Raw genomic sequence first — 14,706 nt, 5'->3', positions numbered from 1 at the left:
CACTAAACCAGCTAAACTGAATAGCTAAATTAACTGAAAACTCATCTTTCACATCTGCAGATCTTGCTGTTAGATGCTAGTTTAGTACATCAGTGAGCTGGATCCACAAATTCCACTAATTCATCAGTTGAGTCTTTAAATTTCATTAGCAAATATATACTACTTGATTACACTTTTTACCTAAATAAAATACTCCCTTCTCCTCCAGAAAAATCCAGCAACAGCTAACTAGATCCACAGATATTTTACAGAACTCACTAAATGCAAAGACAGGCAAGCTTGGTGTGCAAGCACAGAGGTGACTTTCCAAGAGTAGTAAGCCATCTTCTCTCAGGTTTCTGCATTTACAGTAATCTGTTTTCCCACAAAAGCATGTAGTTTTCATATCAACACAAACCAACAACATTCTCCCAAAATGACTGATAGACATTGTTAAAAATTCAAACTGCAGTGCTCTTTTGTCAGTTAACTATGAAAAAGATACTTCCTTTGAAGGACTACAGGCACATACTGATGACATGCTTCTAACAAACAGTAATTTAATTTACAGATACAAGTTTCAGAGCTAAATTAATGACTTAATCATCACCTGATCCAACAGGAAATCTAGTAATGTTTTCCCAGACATTTCTCATTTGTATCAGTAAACCATTAGTTTCAAAGAGGGCTTGACCTCTTCCAGATCTTTGTTAAAAGTCAGGAACTCTTTATGGACTACAAATTCCTTTTTACCAGGTAACATGCCTGATGAAAAACAGATACTTCAAAACCTAAGACCACTCTAAAGCCAGAGAGAGGGATGGATTCTTCCCTGACATGTCTTTAGGGGCCACAACAATGGCAAGCCGACCAGAACACCAAGTCCAGTCACCTTTGGAGGAACCACCACATTTACAAGAAAGTTGTTCTGACAGGTAAAAGTTCAGAGGAGTTTTGTCTCTTACACATACCTTAGTCCTAATAGAACAAGACTGACTTATGAGGAACAGTTCCTATTTTCAAATATTAAATCTGTGTTTTATAACTTGAACCTGCTCACTTCTCTTAGGAATTTTTTATGCAGATGATAACATTCAGAACCAAGTCACAACTTAGATATTCCATCTTTACCAAAGAATTCAAAATTCAGAACACAAGGCCTCAATTGGCACTTGACAAAAATGACTGGTTCTAGTTTAAATTTGTCATTGCCCCAAGGAAAGATTGTAAATAGCAAGTAGCTGAGATCACAAGACTCTTGCAAAACCAACCCTAGGTCTGAAAGATATTTTTTTTTTTTTTTTTTGCAGGGCTTCTAATTATTACACAACTGGAACGCCCCTTGAGGGGAAAAAAAAAGGGAAAAAGGATGAGTTTGGAAGTTTATTTAGAAACCACATCAAGTGCCAAAGCTGGAAGTTCCTTTCCAGTCATACCTTTAAGAAGCCTATAACTGGGGGTAAGGAAGGACTCATTTGATCTTCATTTAAGTCAAGACCTCAGAGCTGATATACAGGATTCTTACAGAAAAAAGACAGAGCTACACAAAAAAAAAATTATTAGTAAAACCACAGTACTACCTCGGCATTTTTTGTTTACAGGAATGGTCCCTTTCTGCATTGTTAGAGAACGGTTTGAACCCTTTCTTTAAGTCTAGAACTTGTTTACACTTATCAGTAAGGTCCATTCCAGGCTGTGAAATCTAAATTGCAATGCCAAATCCTCCTTTGGAAACAACAGTGCTCAACTAGATACCCTATGAATTTCAGGTTTGGAAAAATCTACTACATAACACAGATGATGCTTATTAAGGTTCAGTGATTTTCTTTCCAACTCATAACAACCTTTAAACTTACAGCAACAGCCTTCCATCATCAGCTATTACTCTTTGTGAATTTAAATGATGAACATAATTACAAAAAGGGAACCACCACCCAGATGTGCCAGTAGAAAGAACAGCTGTGAGAGTTTGGGCAAGAGGTGCACGCCATCCAGGTCAGCTGGGTAGCTCAGAATAGGTGAGACAACCTCAGAGCTGAGCACTGGAGAGAGCTTCCCCCTGACCTCCTCCCCCTCTCTGGAGTGGTCACGGTGGGGAGAAGAGCGAGCAGCAGTATCAGCCAGGACAAGCACAGGCTCCCTCCCAGCTCCCACCAATGGATGCTGGAATCAACACTGCTATGTGTTCTGATCCCACTTCCCCAGGCTACCTCCTGAAGCTACAGCTGTCTTCTTCCACCATGGTGGAGGGGGTGGGCAAAGGCTTAAGCCTATGGCCAAATCATCCCACACAATTACAGTCACTAGATTCCGGCTACCCCTCCTCTGGTATCACTTTAGTTCCCCAGTCCCGCACTACCCAGACACCATGCCAGGCCCCCTTTTCCCAAACATCTCCACCCCAGCTCTCTTACTTACAGGCTGGTAAGTGCCTGTCCCTTTTCCACTTCACCTTTTGTCCTCCCATCTCCACACTTGCATCATTTCAACTACCAACCCTCAATATCTATGATAGCAGACACAAAGACCTTTATCCCACTCATCTTACAGTTCCCCATAATCATGTACACAATTTTTCCACAGATTCACCTTCCTTTATTATTTCTTATTTTGAGCAATTTGTAAAATATAACACCAATATACATACAATCCAACACTAGACACGTAAGCTGAAGCTCATAATTTAAGATGCTAGTATCTTATGCCATCAATACCAAGGAGAAGGATTTTTCCCAAAGGCAATTTAGACCATGGCTCTAAGTCTCATCCTGAAAAAGAAACTCCCTCCATTTTCTGTATTAAAAACCTAAGGAAAACATCCTTCTAACTTCATGAAGGCCTGGACTGTCCAAAAATATCCTCAAAATCCTTTGCTCCTGGTGAAATGTCTAAAGACTAATTTTTCCAACTAGGCAAGCACAGCCTAAAATAAACTTACAAATTCTTCAGAAAAACTTACTCATATGTCAAGTAGGTTCATTAAATGCCATGGAATTCTTCCACAAATTGCAAAGAGAAGCTATATACCAGAGTGACATGGACAAAGAGACTATTAAATTCAGAACACTTACATAATTTATGCTGAACCAAGAAAACTAAATCAATTATGGAAATGAATAGGGGGAAAAAAGTTAAGTGAAAAAGCAGATTTTTATAAAAGCTTCACAGAAAAAATAGCCTCAATGTTATCTGAGGAGATTCTAGGCATTCTGAGTGGGAATAAATCCACTACAGACTCCAAATCAATAAACTACTGGAACAAGTGAGAATATCTAAGATCAGGCATGCAACTAGGTTAAAAGGAAGAGTCACAGTGTCAGCTACAACCATGGTTTCTAGCAGACATATTTCTCCACGTACCTTACTACAAGTCAGCTGTTTAAAAAAGCCAAGAAAAATGTACAAAACTATATACAAAGTTGGTTGGTTGGTTTGTTTACAAACCAATAAGTTATTAAAAAGATTGTAACACACACACACAAAGGTTGGGGAAAGGCCAGAACGAAGACTGTACTCAACTAAGTAAACTAATGTTGCATAGGGAATACATACACAATACTAATCTTTAAAAACTGGAGATTTTCCCTCACCTGAAGGATCCCCCAATAACTTTATGTGTAAAGTCATCTGAACTTTCAACATCATCTATATATCAAACCAAGTTTGATATATATTAACTTCAACTGCTGTTTGCCAAAAAAAAAAAAATCCTGCTTGCAAGACAGCTCTAAAGCAGCCTGGCATAAATTATCTGCTTAGCATCGTGTAAAAACTTTGTGGGAATCCAAAAACTGGATCCATTCCTTAACATCACAATATCAGTCATCATCTTATCCTCAAAACATTTTCCAGCCTCTGAAGACAAAAAAAAGACCGAGTTCCTACAAAATACATACTTTCTACATAACCCTAATTCATTTTCTTGTCACTTTCTTTTCCACTTATTGAAAAAGAAACCCAAAAGATGAAGTGCAAGCAACTGAAAATTTAAGTCCCTTCTGCAGAATTCAGGTGAACTAGAACCTCGCTAAAATGTTTGCATGCAGTTGTGGAAACAACAGTTCAGAGGTACTAAGCACAGAAATTCTACATTCCTATACATTCTTGTTCTCTGTGGAGATTTATTGGCCTGTTTTCATCGTGGGGAAAAAAAAGGCAAAACAGAACAAAACTAACATTTCCTAAAGATCTCCCCAGTGTTACTGTGTAACAGAGCAACATTGTTCTTAAAACATTTCAGAAAATTTCCCACGGAGCTCAAAGTTGTCCATACCAGATCAAAGTTGTCCATACCAGATGTCAATAGGTGAAAAAGTTTTTCATGATGGAAACCATTAATCAATCTTGAGTAGAGTTGGCTGATTGGACTTAACACTGAGCATCACTGCATAGGTTTCCTATAGCAGCAGTGAAACATACAGATACAGCCTTTCTGATGGGAGAGACACTGTACTACAAAAATTAGATGTTTCACAATGAACTGGAGGCAGCAGCTGCCTGCAGTTCTAAATGCCTGTGCTGAGACATTGCAGGGATGAGAATTCTCCCTGCACCAACCCTTTCTCCCACGGGATCAGCTATGATGGCCTCCCTAAAATAAAGTTGGCAACATGAACGTTACTGGCTTTCAAACCACCACATTCAGTTCATCTAACTAGTACCCAAAACCTAAAATGTCAGTAATGAAACTGGAAGTTTACCTAAAGAGCTTTAGTATTGAATAATACACCTCTCACTTCAAAGAAAAAGTTACATACATAAGCATGTGTATATGTGTGTGTATATACACACACCCACACCCCCCTTCATATTTGTCACTTTTACATCCAAGTTTATTCTACTTATTTTCATAAATTTATTTTCATTACAACATTCTCTGTCGCTTATTGCTATAGTCACTGGGCAAATTTTGGCTTAGGTGAGTTTTTTTGGTGATTTTTTTGGGGGGTGAGGGTGGTGTTTTGGTTGTTTGGGTTTTTTTGTTTGTTTGTTTGTTTTTCCAGGGGCAGGGTGACAAGTAAGCTTGGTTATTGGTTTGGTTTGTTTTACCACCAAGTCTAGTGAAGTTAACAGTGCCTTTGCTTCCTCACTGGTGGAAACTTAGAACATGTTTTAGACAATATTAACGTAGCTTACATTCCTGAACTGCTTGTTGCGTAGTTTTATTATTTTTTATATACATTAGTGCTTAAAATTCTACATATTAAGTAAGCATTTAAGTCTGCAACATACATCTCAGGCAACATGCTTATTCCCTAGTCATTCAAGGAAACACTGAACACACTGCAACACCTAAATTCTGATGTAATGCTATATTGTTGGGGGGGGAATCAAATGTTAAAAAGGAGTGCAATTTTAAATGAGCGTATTTTAAAGACTACTCAGGCAGAAAACTTACCATCTCCAGCAGGCAGGCCTCGTTCTTTTTTCTCATCACATTTGTTGCATTCACTGAAGTACAGCAATAGAAACATATCCAGAAGGACCCAAACCAAAGAGGTGGCAAGGACCACCTTGCAATATGCAAATTTTTTCATGGCACTTTAAGTCAAATACAAAAATAAAAAAGTATAAATAAAAATATCAACAGGCTTCTTTAATCCAGTTTGAGAGACCCCGTTCTATACCTGAAAAAAAATAAAAAAAAAAGAGAAAGAAACAAGTCACAAAAAGTTACTTAAGGAGAACAACTAAAAGCAGAAACTTTAACTACATTTTAAAGGTAACAATTTAATTACCAAATGCTGTATGTATCAAAATGAATGCTCTATGCATACCAGTGAGATTAAGGGAACAGGGTCAATTAAAGCGGCATTACTCCAGTTTTCTACTATGTTAACATTCATCACCTGAAACATTACAATAAGTGACCAGAGCAGAGTGCTCTGCAGAGGCACTGGAGAAGAGGGTAGGCACATCTAATGAAATTAAAAGCAACTCTCTGGACCCTCTGGAAATCAGAACAAGCTAAATGAATTAAAACCAGGAATATCTCAGGAAGCAAGGTATCAGTCTGTGCTGCATGAAGCCCATGGGTAATATTCCTCATGCTCCCACCCATCACTAGGAACGCTAGTCTACAAATGCCTGTATTTTACGTAAAGTCCAATGGCACATTACACCTTCGTCACAAAGACAAATGCTTTGCTTTCAGCAGACCAAAAATAAACATCCCTTTTCATTAAGTTAAACAGTAAGCAGAGAGAAGAAAATACACATAAGCCACTGTGATCACTTACTAGGCATTCAGAGCTAAAGGTTTGAATAATTTTGATGCTTAAAGTGATTTTAATAGTTTAATGCTTTATTATAGAGAAAACTTTTATACATTTTTCAATATGTATACATTAAAATTTTAGAATGCCAACCTTTGAAATTCTCTTTTGTCCTACTCAAATTACAAGCACATTTTGTTACAAGGACTGCTTATTTCCATGACTGACAATTGGGTAGGGCAGAATCAAGAATAGCTTTGGGTTTGCTCACTTACACTAAAATCTGATTTTTTCCTTTTTTTTTTTTTACCAACAGGTTCCCCACCAGTGCTGATGTATTTCAACAGAAAGTACTCCTGAAGTATTTCCCAGTGAGAATAGCTTACCAGTTTAAAACAGAATTGCAGATGTTCTTAACTTATAAAATAAACAGAAAATAAGACTCTTCAAAAACACACTAGAATGTTAAAATTGAGATATGCACAGTTTCTCTTACATGCTTTCAGCCTAAACTGAAGAATTTATTGGTAAGGAAAACTTTAATCATAAGCCATGATTATGCAAAAACCTCACAACCCCCTCCCCCCCATCATTAAGACTATGCTTCCTTTAGTATTTCACTGTCATAATTTGATTCCTGCCCCTCCTCCCCCACCTTCTTGAGGGAGGATACTATGACATCCCTCTTCTAAATACAGCTTATTTCTTATTGCCAGCAGAGACATTCATGTCTCCATCCATCCCTATACACTTAAGTGGCATTGGTTTGGATGGCATAGCAACGTAGGAGCCTGTAGCCTTCCACTTGGACAAGACGAGAAGGGTGCATAGCCCTCGGCTTCCTGCATAGGTGTGCATCGAACGCCAAGAAAGAGTTTTGTTTGGGATAATCTCAGTTCGCATCTATATAGTCTTGGTATACAGGGATGACTATATAAAAATGAAGGACTGCAAAAGTATCTGTAATTAACAACTCGATGACAAAATAGCAGATGACATTACCACAACGAAACATTAAGTGAGGTATGTTGAGAAAAAAAAAATCCTAGAGGTTGTTTGGGGTTTTTTTTTTTTTTTTTTTTTTAAATAGACACAAGGATGGGCCTGAACTCTGGATCTTTGAGTTGCACTATAAAGCTCTATAAAACCATCGGCTTGGTGATCAGCAGCAGTGAAAAAAAAATAATTTGTTACAGACTACTGAGAGAAGAACGAAAACCAAACCATCACTATGCCATTACACAGTATCTGCTTCCTCATCTTGAGCGCTGTATGAACATCCAGTCTTGTCATTTCAAAAAGGATATAGAAGGACTAGAAAGGACAAGTGAGAAGGGCAAAAGGCTGAAGACAACAAGGAATAGCTTCATTATAAGATGAAAGTTGAGAGTAGCATTCTTCCTGACTGGAAAAGATGTAACCTAAATCAAGTGGCAGGTCTATAAAATCAAAAGCTGCATGGAGATGGTAAATAGAGAACAACCGTTGCCTCTTGCTCCTACTGCTTGTATTGGCAGTAATTAAGTGAATTTAGCAGCACAAGGTTAACAAACAAAAGGAAGGTATTCCCCACAATGTGTAGTTATGCAGGGGAACTGCCTGCCACAGTATTCTGCCAGTGCTGCAAGTCTACTCATCAGCTATTAAATACCAAGTTCTCACCCCTACTTCAGGCAGTCCCTGACTGTGACCCTCAAGTCATTGCACACTAGGAGAGTACAGCGAGGAAGTATCATTACAATTTCCCCTGCTCTCTTCCCTAGATAGACACTACCAACCACTGGCAGAAACAAATACACTATACAGACGGAATCCGTCTGACATGGTACGACTGTACGTAAACTCTCCATACGATAGGTTTCTTCTTTTGCTCTAATTTGGGACACCATAGAAATGATCTGGCAAAGAGTCAAGTCACACCATCACCCTGCTTCTACTTAAAGAAAACAAATGCTAATTAAAAATAACATGTTTTAAAAGAAAACTAAATAAATTCTTATAATCTCAGACTTCTTGAAGTTCAGACTCATGAGATACTAGGCTACAAAAGAAAGTGTAAAACACACAGCAGCACAGTGCTTAGGGGCCCTCAAATTAGCAAGATACCAGGAAGAGAACTGTTATCTAGGCTTTCTGTCCATAAAAATACCAACTATATCAAGTGTTTTAAAATGCATAGGCCGGCACTGTATCTGCTTCTAATGCAAGAAAATTCCTTTGAGAGTTCAGTGAAATGTCAGAGAGACACTTTGTGAACCCTTTGAATCCTTTGAGGGTTCAGGGGAGTGTTCAACAGACAGCAATGCAAAGTTCAGCCCACACCAGGTACCAGCAATAAGGCCCTTCCCTGTACCTTTAGACAAAAGCTCTCGCTCCCTTGGGCAGTTTACCATCTCATGAATTAAAACCAGTGGTAAAAATACAGCGTATGACAACACTTCCGCTATCTGCTTACCAGCGGAACTCAGGTAGCACAGCAGTGAAGCAGAGGGGCCCATAAACTCTGCTGAAGCAATTGCTCTTAGCATAGCAGAGTCTTGACCCAGACAGACCTCTGGAAGAGGATTCCACCGTCCAGGGCTTGGGCTGTAAGAAATGCTAGGTACTTCTTGCTGGTGCTGGAGTGGTGGCAGTGGCCTCACCTATGGGAGGGGTGCTCTGCCTCAGGTGCTGTTTCTTCAGTGGAAGGAGCTACAGGACAAAGTGGGCAGACTGGTACAGCAGGAACAAGGGTGAATAGTAAGTAGACAGGACTTCACAGAGACCTTGCAGTGCCATGAGACTGAGCCCCATGATGCAAGGAAGAAGAGACAGCTAGGCATTGCACTCAAAGGATGAGTGGATGGAGACTCCCAAGATGGGGGGCTGAGCAAGGGCCAAATCCAGGAAATTAGTGACTTGCGGCAATGGAAGGAAAGCCTGCAGATGTGCATTTCCAGAACAGTTATACTGCCTGGGATGCTGCTGAAAGACTGAGGAGTCTGCCTGAGTTTAGCTCTTAGACAACCACCCCTTGGCTATTCATTCATGTATGAATCAATGATACTGCCAGGTGTCAACCTGAGCATATGAGCAGTGACTGCAGAGTGGGGTGGGGTTAGAGTGTAGCAGGCATGGGACCCAGATACTGCTCTCCTCAATTGCTCCAGTGGGAGGGCAAGATTCAGGCAGGAGTGCACACAGCTTATCAACACCTGGCTGCAGGGCTGGTGTCAAAGACAGGCTTCTAAGACCATAGGACCCACTTTGAAGAATGAGGGCTGCTGGCCAAGATCTGTGTAACAAAGTGAGGCAAGCAGCATCATGGAGAGGCTCTTGCACTACTTCTGTGAAATACACAGAAGGCCAAAGCAGAGCTACTTTGGAGGAATATAGACCACCCCATCCCCTGAGCTTGTGGGGAGGTACTCAGGGAACCCTGGAGTTCAAGTTCAGAAGAAACAAGAGCAGCAACAAGAAAGGGAACTGTAAGGATACTGGCAAAAGACAGCCTAACACAGGTCCACTGCTCAGTGGGGCAGCAGACCTGGTGACAACGGGTGTGAAAAAGGCTAAGATAGTCAGTGTCTTTTTTGCCTCCTGTGTTATTGGGTGTCCCAGATCAGAGTCTAGTGGTAGAATCTGTGGAAGTGAAACTTCACATGCAGTGCAGACAGATTGAGTCAGGGATCTCTTAAGCTACTTGGACATGTGCAACTCCGTGGCACCAGATGAGAGGCACCTGAGGGTGCTGAAGGAGCAGACTGATCTTATTGCAGGGTCATTCTCCATCATGTCTGAAAGGTCATGGTGATCCAGAGAGTTGCCTCAGGATTAGGAAGAGAGCTATCATCAAGACAGAAAATGAGGATCTGGAGAACCATCTGCTGGCCAGTCTCACTTCAGTCTCTGCAAAGATTATGGAAAAAAATTCTCCTGGAACCTACATACACACACACAAAAAAAAAAACCCAAAATAAAACCACACACCACCAAAAGGGCAACTGGGAACACACAGTACAGATTCACCAAGGGCATATCATACTTGACCAACCTGGGACCTTGTTTTAAGGAGAGGACTGCTTTGGTGAGCAAGGGAAGAGGAGTGAAGGTTGTTTACCTTGACTTTAACAGGGACTGAGACAGCCTTACAGAGTACTTTGTCAGAACTGAGTGAGACATGACCTGAAGAAGTGGGCTACCATGTGGGTGGACTGCTAGGTGGACCACCAGGCTCTATGGGCTTTGACCAGCAGTACTAAGTCCAGCTGACAGACGTTCACCAGTGGTGTCCTTCAGAGGTCAAAACTGGACCTGATACTGGTTAGTGTCTTTACTGAGAACCTGGAGGATGGGACCAAACGCATGCTCAGCAAGGTTGCTGGTGACACCCAACTGGGGGTGGAGTATGCAGATGACACCCTGAAACAGTACCATGGAATGGCCCTGGGTGGCCAATCCAAGGGACATCCAAGGACTAGAAAAACAGGCAGGTTGAAAACCTCAAGAAGTTCAATAAATGCAAGTACAAAGTCCCGTACCCAGCATGGAATAACCTTACTATCCATATAGGCTGGGTGTCAACAGGCTAGGAAGTTGCTCTGCAGAAAGAAACATTTGTAACCCGATAGCAACTTTAACATGAATAAGCAGTGTGTCCTTTCAGCAAAGAAAGTCAACTGCATCTATAAAACAAGTACAGTAACCATAGCAATAATCCCAAAACGCATAGGTTTAATAATTGCCTTTGCTACTGAGTAATGTAATAAAACTGAAAGTTTTTGCAAAACCAGGTATTTTTCCTCCCTTCAAAATACCAGATAATAGATAACAAAACCTTGCACCACGGAAGAAAAAGGAGTATTAAAAAACTATTAAGACACTATAGAAAAAGGTCAGCTTTAAAACTATTGCTCATATAAACTGCATTGTTCGCTTTACCACCTCTTTTACCAACACAGCTGGCATAGGAAAGAATTCTTACTCTTTTCAGTATGACACATGACTATTCAGTCATTTTTATCTTTGTACCAGCTTCATCTTTGTTTATACCAGTGATCAGTCTTCAATACGACTTTGTAACAGACTTGACAAAAAGGACTTCATTGCCGTTATTCAACTAAATCAGGATTCTACACTGGATGCGGCACCTAAACAAACAAAGCCAATGTAAAGTTTGTTTTCCGAACTTTCAGATGTGAATAAACAGAACTTGGCACAAAGTAAGGGCTCATCAAAATCCCGACACAACATTTGCTATTTCTAAGCTATTAATATCAATTTAAACCAGATGGAAGGTGATTAACTGAACAGCATCTAAGGAAAGATTGATGGCCTACACAAAATTGAATTTTCAGCTTCTCAGTCTATTTAGTAATGAGGGAGAAAAGACTAGCATACTCTAAGGTAACATATTAGGCATATGTATGGATTTTTGAGCAAACTTCTAAAAAATGAAGTAAATGCAAATTGTCAATATGAGCACTGTCTAAAACTCCATATCGCTGAACTATTAATGAGGCCTATCCAGTTGAGTATGTCTATATTTGAAAACAGAAATGATGCCAACACTAGACTCATGTTCCAGAACTACTTTTGCTACTGTGCTGATGTATTTTTTTTTTTCTTTTTACTGGCCCACGCTCTGTTAAATTGCTTTTAGTGCTTGTTTGCAGAGAGCTCATTACCATCAGCTCATCAGTAAATAGGTCAGTTTGAGGATACACGAAGTGTTACCTAGTTTCAATGTTATAAAAGCAAATGTAGAAAAAAACAAACCCAAAACATTCACATCAGAGGGTCAACCCATCACCTGTGGAAAACAGGTGTATTCTTTGTCGTCTTCACAGAAAAACACATTTAGGAAATTTCATGAGCTCAAGGATGCCAGTACACTCTTCTGCTCAGAAGTTCACATGAGAAGTACTCTTCCTTGGGCTACGCTTGTTTGACAGATTTTGAAAGGTTTTAGTATTCAAAAGTCATCTGTTTGGTATAATACAGCAACAGTAAGTTCTGAAAAAGTGATGAGAGAAAACAGATCATACTAATCTGAGCAGTATGAGAACAATCCATTAAAAACAAATCTACTCTTCAGAAAAATCTGGGAAACGTAGGTCAGTAAAAATGACTTTCTATTCTTCTTGCTCTGTGTAGGAAGACTACATTTTAATTCATCAGAAGTGAATTTTCAATTCATAAGTCATTTTCTTAAATTGACCATTTGGAAAAAAACCTATCAATTATGTTTCTAAAACTGGTAGGCCTTGGAATGAAGGAAGAATAAAACAGAAACATAGGAGTAGCTGACTACACTTGAAAAACAAGGATGAACTTCATACACAAAAGCAGAACTTATTGGTTCATAAGGGCTTTCCTACAGATAAATTCGCATACATAAATATGTTTATAAAAAGTAGAAGCTCTCGTGAGATGAAAATCCAGCTCACCACATAGAAAAGCAATGCCAAAAATGGAACAACAGGTATGTACTCCATCCACAATTTTGTCGAACTGTTTATAACTATATGGGACTAAGTCACGGTACACTTGAACAGATCAGATTTGGAATCATAGAATAGTTTGGGTTGGAAGGGACCTTCTTATCTGAGTAGTCTTTACTTAACAGCTAAACTTTTATGATTAGTTCTAATTACTTCTACAGATACATAGTAAGGAAATAACATTTCTAAACTGAGTAGAAACACTTTCAAAACCAAGCTCTTTCAGTTACTGCAAGAAAATTAATTTAAAATGCATTGCTATTTTGGTACCTTTACTTTTCAGAAACATCTTAACTGCAATCATTTAACTTCTGAAAACAGTTTATAATTTTGCAAATTAGTGCTTAACGGTTTCTCACATGAGTTTGTAAGCAGCATGTACTATCTTGATTAAATCTCCTAAAAATTTTCCAAGAAATCAAGCAAGCATTTGGTCAACACTTTCAAGCAGTTGCCACTACTACACAGTCCTTCCTGATTCTCTTTCTAATCAGCACTATTCAAATAAAAATGATCATTTGCAGATTAATTACTACCTACTATGGCCCAAAAATATAGTTTACCTCCATTTAATGAAGATGAAATATGTGATAATAATTGCAACAGGGACAAGGACATAGAAATTATCAAACCCAAGAAGAAATAAAACCAGCTGAGATTACCTACTCTGGTAAAACCAGGATGGCCTGTATAATCCCTTCTGTAGGGCCGAGGAAGAACCGCCATCTGAAACTTCAAAGTGTGATAGCAGAAAACCAGTGATTTACTACACATACTACTTGAAACAGGCATAAATGCAAGGATATTCAGAAGGACAGCAAGTTGTCCAGACATATATGGTTAGCTTGATATAATAAAGTATATTAATACTGCATTAACATAGGATATATTAATGTAATAATTAGTATAGTATATAAATATTGCAAATGTTTCTAATGTTTCTAGAACAGACTGAGTGAATGATCAGGGATATAAGTAGATCAGAAGTTGAATAAAAAGCAATAGAATTTTGATAAAATTAGAACAGCGTAAATTTCATTCAATCCATAACTGACTTCAAAGTTACTGCTGTCAGCTAGGGCAAAACATTTTAAATGTTGCTGCCACAAGGAAAATTGTTATTTAAGGTGAGGAAGATCAGGATTAATACAAAAAATTTTTTAGATTACAAGAAAGACTGTAAAGGCTTTTAAAAAAACAACTTAGTAGGCTGACAAGAATACACCTTCGATAATCTGGCAACTATTTTCTTTAGTAATCTTGGTGCTAAATCTAAATGGGCAATCTTAAGACCTATTGCCATTAAAAAGGAAAAAGTGATAAGGTAGGAAGATAGATGATTTTGTGGACTGGAGTAACAGAATCTAGACGACATTTAATAAAATACATTCGATAGTATGCATTGGAGTATGTAACTTTGCTATCAGCTGAAGAGTTTCAATAAAGCAAAGGCTCATAAGGGTGACACTGTGAGCTGCCACTGTCACCCAGTCATGGATAAAAGGGCAATGAGGTTTTTGGATGCATCATTTAAGTATTCTCCTTAGATATAAACCCAGAAACCATTGTATGATGCACCAGTATTTCACAACGAAAGGGCAGAGGGAGAGCTATATATTCATCAAAGAAGATGTTTCAAAGCAGAACCCTGTGGATTTGCAACAGACCACTGCAGGGGACTGGACACAGTGGTCCAAGCCATCCTTCCTACTCTCACTCTTCCAGCCTGGAATTCATAGAAGAGTAATGAACACAAATGAAAAAGCCTGAATTAATTGCTTCCAGAAGCAAACACAGATGCCAGATCTTTCTCATAAAACTCCTCTATACCAGCTCAGTGTTTGGGGTGGGTTTTTTGTTGTTGGTTTGTTTTTAAGTTGGTCTTTTAGAAGGAAAAAAAAATAAAAAACCAAACCCAAATATCCACACTCATGGATTCCCCTAATGCCAAATTCTCCCAATAGATTGTTTTTTAGAATAAAATAAAAGATTATTTACATAACTCCTCAAATGAAAGTGTTTGAAAGGCT

General features: G+C 38.9%; 1 protein-coding gene across 3 annotated transcripts in view; it reads right to left on the bottom strand.

The window, feature by feature from the left end:
• GALNT1 (polypeptide N-acetylgalactosaminyltransferase 1) overlaps positions 1–14,706 on the bottom strand; it is a 90,254-nt gene that overhangs the window by 41,690 nt on the left and 33,858 nt on the right. For all 3 annotated transcript variants that reach the window (XM_087759629.1, XM_087759627.1, XM_087759628.1), the window contains one exon: positions 5,378–5,606. In XM_087759629.1, coding sequence (XP_087615755.1) covers positions 5,378–5,516 — 139 coding nt within the window. In that variant the 5' untranslated portion in view covers positions 5,517–5,606. The remainder of the gene's footprint in view (positions 1–5,377; positions 5,607–14,706) is intronic.

Source organism: Nipponia nippon, unplaced genomic scaffold, assembly GCF_047370975.1.
Source record: "Nipponia nippon isolate SJK-2023a ecotype South Korea unplaced genomic scaffold, ASM4737097v1 scaffold_1, whole genome shotgun sequence".
In the NCBI taxonomy this organism is placed as follows: Eukaryota; Metazoa; Chordata; class Aves; order Pelecaniformes; family Threskiornithidae; genus Nipponia; species Nipponia nippon.
Note: the sequence above shows the minus strand (reverse complement) of the source record. Positions and strands in the feature narration are given on the sequence as shown.